Here is a 13,875-nt window from a genome sequence, read left to right as displayed (position 1 = left end):
TATTTGGAACCTTTCCAGATATCTCTTTGTTATTGATTTCTAATTTAGTTCTCTTGTGATCAAAGAACAGATTCTGTTCTTTCCTTTTCAGTTAGCTCATATTATTGTATGGCCCAGGGATGGTCTATCTTGATGAATGGTCCAGGTGCCCTTGCAAAGAATATGGATCTGCTGCTCTTGAGTGGAGTGTTTCATAAATAATAATTAGGTTAAGTTGGTTGATAGTGTTGTTCAAGTATCTTATTTCCTTACTAATTTTTTCTCTATTTGTTCTGTTGTTTATTGAGAGAGGAGTATTGAAATCTCAAATTTAAATTGTCAGTTTTTATATTTTCCCTTTTAGTTCTGTCAGTTTTTGCTTTAGATAAATTCAAACTTATTTATGAGGTACATACACATTTAGGCTTATTATGTCTTCTCAATGAATTGGCCCCTTACTCATTATGGAATATTCCTTGTCCTGAGGTCTACTTTGATAAAAATATGGACATTCTATCATTTTTGTGGTTACTGTTACAGTCTATTTTAATCCATTCCTTTACTTTTAACCTACCAGTATCTTTCTAGTCAAAGTGCTTTTGTATTGGGTTGGCCAAAAAGTTCGTTCAGGATCAATAAGATGTTACAAAACCTGAACGAACTTTTTGGCCAACCCAAATAGGATAGCTGGATTTTCTGTTCTATTCAGCTTGGCAGTCTGACTTTTGAGGGTCATTTAGACCATTTACATTCAATGTAATTATCATGAAGTCTACCATATTGCTGAGTTGGGTTTTTTTTCTATTTGTCACATCTTTTTTCTTTTTGCCTGTTTTTCTGTTTATTTTTGATTACTTGAATATATAGCTCTTGGTATTCCCTTTTTTTTTTTTTTTTTTTTTTTTTTGTAGTACGCGGGCCTCTCACTGTTGTGGCCTCTCCCGCTGTGGAGCACAGGCTCCAGACGCGCAGGCTCAGCGGCCATGGCTCATGGGCCCAGCCACTCCGCGGCATGTGGGATCCTCCCGGACCAGGGCATGAACCCACGTCCCCTGCATCAGCAGGCAGACCCTCAACCACTGCACCACCAGGGAAGCCCTGGTATTCCCTTTTTTATCTCCACTAGTGACTTGTTAGATAGCCTTCTTTTGGGGAGGGGATGGTGTGCCATAGTTGCTGTAGGATTTATAACATGCGACTTTATCATTGTTTGCCATCAAATAGTATGTTACTTCATACATATTGTGTTGCTGTAAGGTTTGTACAGAGAAGCAACACACTATTTTTATTTAGCCTTTCCTAACCTTTGTGAAGTTGTTGTCATATGTTTTACTTTACATATGTTATAAACTCTACATAGCTTTTCTATTTCCTTAAATAGTCAATTATCTCTTAGAGAGAATTTTTAAATGAGAAAACTAAAGTCTTTTATATTTTCTAATTTACCATTGCTACCCTCTTCATTCCTTTGGCATATTCAAGCGCCCCATCTGGTATCATTTTCTTTTGGCCTGAAGAACTTCCTTTAATGTTTCTTGTAGTGTCAGTCTGCTCACAGCAAATTCTCTCAGTGTTTATATGTCTGAAAATGTCTTTATTTTGCCTTCATTTTTGAAGGTTATTTTGCTGGATATAGAATTCTAGGTTAACAGTTTTTTTTCTTTCAGCACTTTAAAGATGCTGTTCAACTTTAAAAAATTTTTGGTTTGTATTTTCTTCAGATGAAAAGTTGGTAGCTGCTCTCATCTGTTCTCCACTGTGCATAGTGTATCTTTTTGTTTTCTGATTGCTTTTAAGACTTTTTTCTTTATCATATCACAATTTGATTATGATATGTCATGGTGTGATATTCTTTGTGTTTTTCTGTTTGGGGTTCATTGGATGTCTTTGGTCTGTAGGTTATAGTTTTTTTCTGTATTCAAATTTTTAAATTGAAGTGTAGTTTATTTGCAATGTTTTGCTGTAGGTTATAGTTTTTATACAGTATGGAAATTTTAAGATCATTATCTCTTCTGCCTCCCCCTTCTGAGTGACATTTCAGGCTTTGTACTGGTTTACTCTTTCAGCTACATCAGGAACTTTACTATAAATACATAACAAAGAGTGATTTTTCTTCTTGAAAAAAGTTAACATGTTTTCCTTTAAAATGCCAACTGAAATCTGCTTGGTGATTTCCTGTGGCTGCTTATTTGTTGTTCCCGTCACAGTGGCTCCCTTATGTGTCTTTTCTTAAACTGCCAGTAATTGTGGACAGTCTAGACAAGAAAGCAGAAAAAGGGTGGGAGTCCTGCTTTTGCCTCTTACCAGCCATTGGATTTGCTTCATGTGAAATGGATGCAATAAAGCCTTTTTCCATAAGTATTATGAGAGTTAAATGAGAACAGAGCTTATGAAAGTACTCTGTGAATCCTGTAAATTAATAGCCCACGGAGCCTTCTTCTAGGGGTGGGATGCAGCAATTTATATATCTGAAAGCATTCATCTCCTTCTTTTTCCTCATCTTCTTGTCTTTGTAGTTGTTTTTTCTCTTTCCACGAGTTAGGAAGAGAATGTTAACGCTTCCTGTTGAAATCCTCAAGGTCACTTGAGGAAATTTGTGGGGAAATTTTTTCCCTTTAGGTCCATTTATCAAGGTAACAGCTGAAGCTGTGATTGATTACATATACCCGAGGACATTAGGCTGTGCAAGATTAGAAATAGCCACTGCTTTATGCTAAGCATCTTTCTCGCAGGGGGTTTCCACTGTGCTGTTACAGTGAACATGCCTTGGCAGAGTTAGCGAGTGTCTGCACCAATAAGCATGTTAAAAAAAACTTCTGTTCAATAAAAGATTCTGTGAATAAGGGACTAAATAATGAAGTAAAAAAAAATCAATCTCTGCTGAGGGGACGGCCTTATTTCTGATGGTTGCTTAAGTTATCTCAACTTATTTTAAACAAAAAGTTTATCTATCATCTTCAGAAAATGAACTCTCCAATGCAACAAGCCCTGCAAAAGGAGTTGGTGGATTTACTGAAGACACTATACATGGGCTAAGTGTCCACATCATGCGACCCTTACAATCTAATCACAGCCCTCTCTTCTTCTCTTTTAAATGACTGACACCAGGGACAATGCTAAACACCACCCCAGGACCACTGGCCTGGCCTGGGGCTGGCCCCATAGAAAGTGTAAAGGTGTCATCCAGATGATCAGTAGCTGCATCTTTTTAGATGATCAGGTTAGAAATCCAGGAGTCAGAAATCCAGAAATCCATAATTTCTCTGTTATCCCTCACATTCAATCAGCCATAAAGTCCATTCATTCTGCAGTTGACCCTTGAACAACGTGGGAGTTAATCCAAGTATAACTTATAGTAGGCCCTTCGTATCTGCAGTTCCTCAACATCCACAGGTTCAACCAACCACAGACTGTGTAGTACTGTAGTATTTACTGTTGAAAAATGTCCACGTATAACTGGACCCATGCAGGCAGGGAAGAAGCACAGCCAAGCAGTCATCCTTTCCTGAGTTTGGATCTTGACTCTTCTGCTTATGGGCTGCATGACCTTGGGCAAGTTATTTAACCTCTTCAAGCTTCATTTCTTCATCTGTATAATGAACTTTAACAATACTACCTAGCTCAAAGGGTTTTCATAAGGATCAACGAGATGATCTGTGAAAAGCGCCCAGAAAATGGTACACACAGTAAATGTCATCTGCTAATATGTCCATCTACTTCCAGTTAGAGCATAAAGGTCTGTAATCAATTATCACCATCCAACATGGTATCTACTGCGTTATAGCTGTTGACTTTGCTGCCTATCTCTTTCACGCAAATGTGAGCTCCTGGTGAGTAAGCATATTGTCTGTTTTTATCCCCAGCTTCAAGAACAGTGCCAAGCACATTGTAGGTCTCAGTAAATACTTGTTGAACAAATAAATGACTTAATATCTACCTAAAATTCAGCTACGAGGAACAGAATATTTCATTCACTGCTCTAGACACTTGAAAAATTTCCCCAGGTATTAAGCTAAATCAGAGAGCGTAAGCATCTGTAAGAATAGTACTACTTAGCATTTATCAGTCCCTTACTATGTACCTAGAACTGTGCTAAGCATGTAAGTAATGCATTGAATCACAGAGAGGTTAGGAAATGTGCCCAAGATCACGCAGCTAAAATGCAGCTGCACCACTCACATGGGCTCCAGAATGTTCTTTTATCTGGATCTGCTTTGTGCTGAGACTATGAGGCTGTGGGGAGGGACCATGGAGGAAGCAGCCCTATGAATCCCATCATTTTGACTAAAGTAAGGATGCTGTTGAGAAGGCCAAAGAAGAAATTTCATTCTGCTTTTGATATTTCCCTGCAACTGAGGATGTAGTTGGCTTTTTGATTTATAGAACCGTGGGAATTCTGTCAGTAACGAGCATTCTCTTTTCTTATTTGACACTACGAAGTTTAAAGCCAGGGTTTTACTCTGCCCCCACCTCCCCACCCCCAGTATATATTCGACTTTGTGTGAATTTAGCACCTGTTTTCTTTGGACTTTCTCATGTATTTCTAATTTATGCTTGTTTGTTTGTTTTTTGCGGTATGCGGGCCTCTCACTGTTGTGGCCTCTCCCGTTGTGGAGCACAGGCTCTGGACGCGCAGGTTCAGCGGCCATGGCTCACGGGCCCAGCCGCTCCGCGGCATGTGGGATCTTCCCGGACCAGGGCACAAACCCGCGTCCCCTGCATCGGCAGGCGGACTCTCAACCACTGCGCCACCAGGGAAGCCCTACTTTATGTTTTCTTATAGTAGTTTATGACCCTTGTGGGTTTCTTTGAACCCCTTTGGGAATAAGGCAGGGTGTGTCCTGTCCATGTTTTTGTGGCTTGTGTGGTTAACTCTTACATTCATCATTTAGGAAGTAGAAGCACAGTTGGAGGAATTGAAGAGGAAATCAGAAAATGAAATAAAGCATCTGCAAGAAGAGAAAGAGGCCCTAAGTGTGAAGCTCCAGAATTCACTGCTTGAGGTAAGTCCCGAATAAAAGCTGTTCTTGGAATGATGGTTCTGGGCTCCAGGAGTTTTTGATGAACTGAGATGCTAGGAACCTTGGGAAGCTGCCGTGACCTCCTTACATTTAGCATCCTTGGAAGGAAGAAAACGACTTCATCCTGACAGGAAGGCTGTCTCAGGGGCATAAATTCAGCTGCAGATAACAGAGAGCCTGCTTTATAGAGGCTTAACAAAGAGGCACTTAATGTCACACATAAAAGAGGGAGGCAGGAGGCTGCTGGTGTTGATTCTGTGGCTAAATGATATCAGGCCTGGAAAATCTGCAAACATCTTGGTCCTGCCCTCTCCCCACCCCCAGCTTTATTATCCGTGTCTTGGGCATTAGATACTTCTGCCTTCCTGGGCTCTTTTCTTTATCAAAAAGAATTAAAAATTATAATTTGTAACTGCACTGTCATAAAGGTGAATATGCTCAGGCTACAGTTTTTTCTTCTGATTCTGAAAGAAATGAAAATATTTTCATGGCCCCTAAATGCATCGTAGGTTCCTAGCACTGCACGCAGGAGAAGTTGGCTCAGATTCCCCTTGGCTGTGAGAATGACTGTCACTGTTCCAGTTGTCATGCCCAAAGTTAAAGCAGGAAAGAAGGAGGGGCAGGGATGACCAGGCCTTCCCACTTCATCAGGAAAACAAAAGCATGTGCAGAAGACCCCAGCTGACTCCTATTCCCATTGGTAATATCTGTGCCACGTGGCCAGCCTCCTCCCTGGTGGAGGCAGGCAAGGAGAGCAGGGTAAGGAATGGATGTAAACCAGCTGAACAATGGAGTTTTCTTCTTGGGCCCACTTGTCCAAACCACCCAGGGACCAAGTTCAAAGTTTAAAGGCGTTGTGGACAGTGTTACTAGGGAGAAGAACTTGTCACTGACGGACTCCTATTCATCTTCAGTGCCCTTAACACTGTGCTGGAATTCCCTGGGCAGAGTTTATTGCCGTAAGTTCTCTGCAGTAGTACCTACCTCATAGTAATTGTTAGGAGAATTAAAAGAGTTAATACTGTAAAATGCTTAGGTCTGTGCCTGGCACAGAGCAAACACACCATTAATGATGCTCTTATATATTGTACATGTGTCTACTGAATGTTGTTGTGATTGTAAACATGCATCTGTCTGCTCCATAAGATGACAGCTCCTTGAAGGCAGGGACGATATTTTATGATCTTACCATCTTGCTCTCTGTCCCTTCTCCTCCCCACTTTACACCTGAGGAGCTGCCTGAGGAGCATTAGTTTTAGCAACATCTGAGGTTCCTTTATGGTTATTGACCTTGTTCTTCTCAAAGTCTAGAGCAGGGAAACCAGACCGTTTAATTGACACTCTACAATTAGTTGGTTAATAATAATCATAATTAAGCCTTTATAATTTAATAGCAGCATTTAGCCACTCTTCTCTCATATTATCTGTATAATTCTTAAATATTGTTCCTTTTCTTTACCAGCTAACTTTGTAAAAAAGAAATAGGGTGGCCTTCCAGGAATGGTATGAAAACTAATGGAAACCATGCTACAGCTCTGATATAGTTATGTGGATGTGAATAATTTAAAGAGAAGTGTGGAATATTGTAAACCTGCCAGGCTCATCTTCTTCTGGAGAGATGAAGCAACTAGCTAATTAGAAATGGCCTCTCTAGAAGCATGTCTGGGATTTGTCTAGTGGGGCACAGTCCCCAGAACTGATTGACCCAAGGGAATGGGTCCCAGATTAATGACCACAGCCGGGTGATAGGACTTTGTTTTATTGCTGAATGTTTCTATTCTTCTGTTTTAGGTTTTAAGGCTGGAAGAATTTATCCAACAGAATAATGTACGTCCCCCAAGAGGCAATGAACGGCCCCAAGAATTGGACTGCCAGCACTGCAGCATTTTAGAGACCCAGGTAACCTCTAGCTTTTTCTGCTTTAATTAAGGATATTTTTCTTCTTCTTTTCAGCACTTTGGTGTCCCCAGTGACACATGCTGGCATTAACGGACTCTTTTATTTCCCCCCATAGAACTGCCAAAATGCCTGAAATAAAAAATCATTATAACCCTCCTTTTCTTGGCGGGGATCGGGCGTGCGGTCCCGGTCCGCGTAATGTACGGAGGTAGAGGGAAAGGGCTCCGGCTCCCTCGGCGTCATGTCTTCGGTACCGGCGGCTTCCATTCCGCGGGTTCTATCCTCAAGCGCCGGGACACAGGGAAAAAAAAAAAAAAAAAAAAAAAATCATTATAAAATCAGTTTGCAAAAACCACGACGAAAACAGAGTTCTGAGTAATTATCCACATGGTTTGAAAAAGAACAGGGCTTGTCAGATGACTCTTCTCTCCCTCTCTGAGAGCAGCCTGGCTGGCAGATCAAGGGGCACTGGACTAGAGTGGGGTCTTTGATTCTGCCCAGCAAGAAGCATAACAGTAATCATAACTCCCCCTCAAGTGCATGTTGAGAAGCTTGGGTTGTTTCACCGTGAAACTCGGCTGTCATCCGACCCTCCTGGGTCTAGACCGTGATCCCTCCATGAGCTTAGTTCTAGAGAGAAGTACAGACCACTCCTACATAGAGTTGCAGGAGGAACCTTGATGAGTATCAATTCCACTTGATTCAATTCAACATGCACGTTATTCCTTCATTCTGCAGTCATCTGTGAAATACATAACAAGTGCTAGCCTCTGAGCTACATGCTACACGGGAGAAATATATATAAACAAATAGCTTTAACACAATGTGGACATTTAGTAATAGAATTAAACATCTGGTGCTGTGTTTTCTATTAGGCAACTGTTATGTACTTTACAGGTATAGTTCTTTTTTAAAAAATTTAATTTACTTATTTTATATAGCAGGTTCTTATTAGTTTTTTATTTTGTACACATTGGTGTATATATGTCATCAATCCCAATCTCCTGATTCATCCCACCACCATCACCCCTGCCCCTCTGCTTTCCCCCCTTGGTGTCCATACGTTTGTTCTCTACGTCTGTGTCTCTATTTCTGCCCTGCAAACCGGTTCACCTGTACCATTTTTCTAGGTTCCACATATATGCGTTAATATACAATATTTGTTTTTCTCTTTCTGACTTACTTCACTCTGTATGACAGTCTCTAGGTCCATCCACGTCTCTACAAATGACCCAATTTCGTTACTTTTTATGGCTAATATTCCATTATATATATGTACTACAACTTCTTTGTCCATTCCTCTGTTGATGGGCATTTAGGTTGCTTCCATGACCTGGCTATCATAAATAGAGCTGCAATGAACATTGGGGTGCATGTGTCTTTTTGAATTATGGTTTTCTCTGGGTATATGCCCAGTAGTGGGATTGCTGGGTCGTATGGTAATTCTATTTTTAGTTTTTTAAGGAACCTCCATACTGTTCTCCATAGTGGCTGTATCAATTTACATTCCCACCAACAGTGCAAGAGGGTTCCCTTTTCTCCACACCCTCTCCAGCTTTTGTTGTTTGCAGATTTTCTGATGATGCCCATTCTGACTGGTGTGAGGTGATACCTCATTGTAGTTTTCACTTGCATTTCTCTAATAATTAGTGATGATGAGCAGCTTTTCATGTGCCTCTTGGCCATCTGTATGTCTTCCCTGGAGAAATGTCTATTTAGGTCTTCTGCCCATTTTTGGATTGGGTTGTTTGTTTCTTTAATATTGAGCTACGTGAGCTGTTTATATATTTTGGAGATTAATCCTTTGCCCGCTGATTTGTTTGCAAATATTTTCTCCCATTCTGGGGGTTATCTTTTCGCCTTGTTTATAGTTTCCTTTGCTGTGCAAAAGCTTTGAAGTTTCATTAGGTCCCATTTCTTTATTTTTGTTTTTATTTCCATTACTCTGGGAGGTGGGTCAAAAAAGATCTTGCTGTGATTTATGTCAAAGAGTGTTCTTCCTATGTTTTTCTCTAAGAGTTTTATAGTGTCTGGTCTTACATTTAGGTCTTTGATCTATTTTGAGTTTATTTTTGTGTATGGTGTTAGGGAGTGTTCTAATTTCATTCTTTTACATGTAGCTGTCCACTTTTCCAGCACCACTTATTGAAGAGACTGTCTTTTCTCCATTGTATATCCTTGCCTCCTCTGTCATAGATTAGTTGACCATAGATGTGTGGGTTTATCTCTGGGCTTTCTATCTTGTTTCATTGATCTATATTTCTGTTTTCGTGCCAGTACTGTATTGTCTTGTTTACTGAAACTTTGTAGTATACTCTGAAGTCAGGGAGTCTGATTCCTCCAGCTCCATTTTTTTCCTCTCAAGATTGCTTTGGCTATTCAGGGTCTTTTGTGTCTCCATACAAATTTTAAGATTTTTTGTTCTGGTTCTGTAAAAAATGCCATTGGTAATTTGATAGTGATTGCATTGAATCTTTAGATTGCTTTGAGTAGTATAGTCATTTTCACAATATTGATCTTCCAGTCCAAGAACATCGTATATCGCTCCATCTGTTTGTGTCATCTTTGATTTCTTTCATCAGTGTCTTATAGTTTTCTGAGTACAGGTCTTTTACCTCCTTCGTAGGTTTATTCCTAAGTATTTTATTCTTTTTGTTGCAGTGGTGAATGGGATTGTTTCCTTAATTTCTCTTTCTGATCTTTCATTGTTAGTGTATAGGAATGCAAGAGATTTCTGTGTATTAATTTTGTATCCTGAAACTTTACCAAATTCATTGATGAGCTCTCATAGTTTTCTGGTGGCATCTTTAGGATTATCTTTATATAATATCATGTCATTTGCAAACAGTGACAGTTTTACTTCTTCTTTTCCAATTTGGATTCCTTTTATTTCTTTTTCTTCTCTGATTGCTGTGGCTAGGACTTCCAAAACTATGTTGGATAATAGTGGTGAGAGTGGACATCCTTGTTTTGTTCCTGATCTTAGAGGAAATGGTTTCAGTTTTTCACCATTGAGAATGATGTTTGCTATGGGTTTGCCGTATATGGCCTTTATTATGTTGAGGTAGGTTCCCTCTGTGTCCACTTTCTGGAGAGTTTTTATCATAAATGGGTGTTGAATTTGGTCAAAGGCTTTTTCTGCATCTATTGAGATGATCATATGGTGTTTATTCTTCAATTTGTTAATATGGTGTATCACATTGATTGATTTGCGTATATTGAAGAATCCTTGCATCCCTCGGATAAATCCCACTTGATCATGGTGTATGATCCTTTTAATGCATTGTTGGATTCTGTTTGCTAGTATTTTGTTGAGGATTTTTGCATCTATATTCATCAGTAATATTGGTCTGTAATTTTCTTTTTTTTGTAGTATCTTTTTCCGGTTTTTCGTATCAGCGTGATGATGGCCTCATAGAATGTGTTTGGAAGTGTTCCTTCCTTTGCAATTTTTTGGAAGAGTTTGAGAAGGATGGCTCTTATCTCTTCTCTAAATGTCTGAGAGAATTCACCTGTGAAGCCATCTGGTCCTGGACTTCTGTTTGTTGTAAGATTTTTAATCATAGTTTCAATTTCATTACCTGTGATTGGTCTGTTCATATTTTCTGTTTCTTCCTGATTCAGTCTTGGCAGGTTGTGCATTTCTAAGAATGTGTCCATTTCTTCCAGGTTGTCCATTTTATTGGCATAGAGTTGCTTGTAGTAGTCTCTTATGATGCTTTGTATTTCTGTGGTGTCCATTGTAACTTCTCCTTTTTCATTTCTAATTTTATTGATTTGAGTCCTCTCCCTCTTTTTCTTGATGAGTCTGGCTAAAGTTTTATCAATTTTGTTTATCTTCTCAAAGAACCAGCTTTTAGTTTTATTGATCTTTGCTATTATTTTCTTTGTTTCTATTTCATTTATTTCTGCTCTGATCTTTATGATTTCTTTCCTTCTGCTAACTTTGGGTTTTGTTTGTTCTTCTTTCTCTAGTTCCTTTAGGTGTAAGGTTAGATTGTTTATTTGAGGTTTTTCTTGTTTCTTGAGGTAGGCTTGTGTTGCTATAAATTTCCCTCTTAAACTGCTTTTGCTGCATCCCATAGGTTTTGGATCATCGTGTTTTTGTTGTCATTAGTCTCTAGGTATTTTCTGATTTCCTCTTTGATTTCTTTGGTGATCTCTTGGTTATTTAGTAATGTATTGTTTAGCCTCCATGTGTTTGAGTTTCTTATGGTTTTTTTCCCCTGTAATTGATTTCTAATCTCATAGCATTGTGGTCGGAAAAGATGCTTGATATGATTTCAGTTTTCTTAAATTTACCAAGGCTTGATTTGTTGACCCAAGATATGATCTATCATGGAGAATGTTCTGTGTGCACTTGAGAAGAAAGTGTAATCTGCTGTTTGCAGATGGAATGTCCCATATATATGAGTTAAATATATCTGGTCTATTGTGTCATTTAAAGTTTGTGTTTCCTTACTAATTTTCTGTCTGGATGATCCGTCCATTGGTGTAAGTGAGGTGTTAAAGTCCCCCACTATTATTGTGTTACTGTCAGTTTCCTCTTTTATAGCTGTTGGCATTTGCCTTATGTATTGAGGTTCTCCTATGTTGGGTGCATATATATTTAGAATTGTTATATCTTCTTCTTGGATTGATCCCTTGGTCATTATGTGGTATCCTTGCTTGTCTCTTGTAACATTCTTTATTTTAAAGTCTATTTTATCTGATATGAGTATTGCTACTCCAGCTTTCTTTAGATTTCCATTTGCATGGAATATCTTTTTCCATCCCCTCACTTTCAGTCTGTATGTGTCCCTAGGTCTGAAGTGGGTCTCTTGTAGACAGCATATATTTGGGTCTTGTTTTTGTATCCATTCAGCAAGCCTGTGTCTTTTGGTTGGAGCATTTAATCCATTCACATTTAAGGTAATTATCGATATGTATGTTCCTATTACTATTTTCTCAATTGTTTTCAGTTTGTTTTTGTAGGTCCTTTGCTTCTCTTGTGTTTCCCGCCTAGAGAAGGTCCTTTAGCATTTGTTGTAGAGCTGGTTTGGTGGTGCTGAATTCTCTTAGCTTTTGCTTGTCTCTAAAGCTTTTGATTTCTACATCAAATCTGAATGAGATCCTTGCCAGGTAGAGTAATCTTGGTTGTAGTTTCTTCCCTTTCATCACTTTAAATATATTGTGCCACTTCCTTCTGGCTTGTAGAGTTTTTGCTAAGAAATCAGCTGTTAACCTTATGGGAGTTCCCTTGTATGTTATTTGTCATCTTTCCATTGTTGCTTTTAATAATTTTTCTTTGTCTTTAATTCTTGTCAGTTAGATTACTGTGTGTCTCTCCTTGGGTTTATCCTGCCTGGCACTCTCTGCGCTTCCTGGACTTAGGTGGCTATTTCCTTTCCCATGTTAGGGAAGTTTTCGACTGTAATCTCTTCAAATATTTTCTCAGGTCCCTTCTCTCTCTCTTCTCCTTCTGGGACCCCTATAATGTGAATGTTGGTACGTTTAATGTTGTCCCAGAGGTCTCTTAGGCTGTCTTCATTTCTTTTCTGTCTTTTTTCTTTATTCTGTTCTGTGGCAGTGAATTTCACCATTCTGTCTTCCAGATCACTTATCCATTCTTCTGCCTCAGTTATTCTGCTATTGATTCCTTCTAGTGTATTTTTCATTTCAGTTATTGTATTGTTCATCTCTGTTTGTTTAACCCTTCTAGGTGTTTGTTCTTTAATTCTTCTAGGTCTTTGTTAAACATTTCTTGCACCTTCTCGATCTTTGCCTCCATTCTTTTTCTGAGGTCCTGGACCATCTTCACTATCATTATTCTCAATTCTTTTTCTGGAAGGTTGCCTATCTCCGCTTCATTTAATTGTTTTTCTGGGGTTTTATCTTGTTCCTTCATCTGGTACATAGTCCTCTGCCTTTTCATTTTGTCTGTCTTTCTGTGAATGTGGTTTTCGTTCCATAGGCTGCAGGATTGTAGTTCTTCTTGCTTCTGCTGTCTGCCCTCTGGTGGATGAGGTTATCTAAGAGGCTTGTGCAAGCTTCCTGCTGGGAGGGACTGGTGGTGGGTAGAACTGGGTGTTGCTCTGGTGGGTAGAGCTCAGTAAAACTTTAATCCACTTGTTTGCTGATGAGTGGAGCTAAGTTCCCTCCCTGTTGGTTGTTTGGCCTGAGGGGACCCAGCACTGGAGCCTACCTGGGCTCTTTGGCTAATGGCAGACTCTGGGAGGGCTCACACCAATCAGTACTTCCCAGAACTTCTGCTGCCAGTGTCCTTGTCCCTGCGGTGAGCCACAGCCACCCCCCGCCTCTGCAGGAGACTCTCCAACACTAGTAGGTAGGTCTGGTTCAGTCTCCTATGGGGTCACTGCTCCTTCCCCCTGGGTCCTGATGCACGCACTACTTTGTGTGTACCCTCCAAGAGTGGAGTCTCTCTTTCCCCCAGTCCTGTTGAAGTCCTGCAATCAAATCCTATTAGCCTTCAAAGTCTGATTCTCTGGGAATTCCTCCTCCCGTTGCCAGATGCCCAGGTTGGGGAACCTGACATGGGGCTCAGAACCTTCACTCCAGTGGGCAGACTTCTGTGGTATAATTGTTCTCCAGTTTGTGAGTCACCCACCCAGTGGTTAAGCAATTTGATTTTATTGTGATGGTGCCCCTCCTACTGTCTCATTGCAGCTTCTCCTTTGTCTTTGGATGCGGGGTATCTTTTTTGGTGAGTTCCAGTATCTTACTGTTGATGATTGTTCAGCAGCTAGTTGTGATTCTGGTGCTCTTGCAAGAGGCAGTGAGCACACGTCCTTCTACTCCGCCATCTTGAACCAATCTCCTAGTCTGTTCTTTTAAACTGAATTTTCTTTTCAAAAAGATAACCTACCTACAAAGCACAGAATTCATAAGGTGCATAAAGGTATACAGTGAAAAGCGTGCCCCCTCCCCCAGTTCCTTGTCTGTTTTATTTTGTTTTACCTCTTCTTGTATCTCCTTT

General features: G+C 39.8%; 1 protein-coding gene across 4 annotated transcripts in view; it reads left to right on the top strand.

Moving 5' to 3' along the window:
• FAM184B (family with sequence similarity 184 member B) overlaps positions 1 to 13,875 on the top strand; it is a 124,367-nt gene that overhangs the window by 53,118 nt on the left and 57,374 nt on the right. For all 4 annotated transcript variants that reach the window (XM_082600785.1, XM_082600784.1, XM_082600782.1 and 1 more), the window contains exons 6-7: positions 4,872 to 4,982; positions 6,792 to 6,899. In XM_082600785.1, coding sequence (XP_082456911.1) covers positions 4,872 to 4,982; positions 6,792 to 6,899 — 219 coding nt within the window. The remainder of the gene's footprint in view (positions 1 to 4,871; positions 4,983 to 6,791; positions 6,900 to 13,875) is intronic.

Source organism: Mesoplodon mirus (assembly GCF_964341445.2).
Source record: "Mesoplodon mirus genome assembly, chromosome: 2".
In the NCBI taxonomy this organism is placed as follows: domain Eukaryota; kingdom Metazoa; phylum Chordata; class Mammalia; order Artiodactyla; family Ziphiidae; genus Mesoplodon; species Mesoplodon mirus.
The sequence above is the reverse complement of the archived record's forward strand: the minus strand, read 5'-3'. Positions and strand labels throughout refer to the sequence as shown.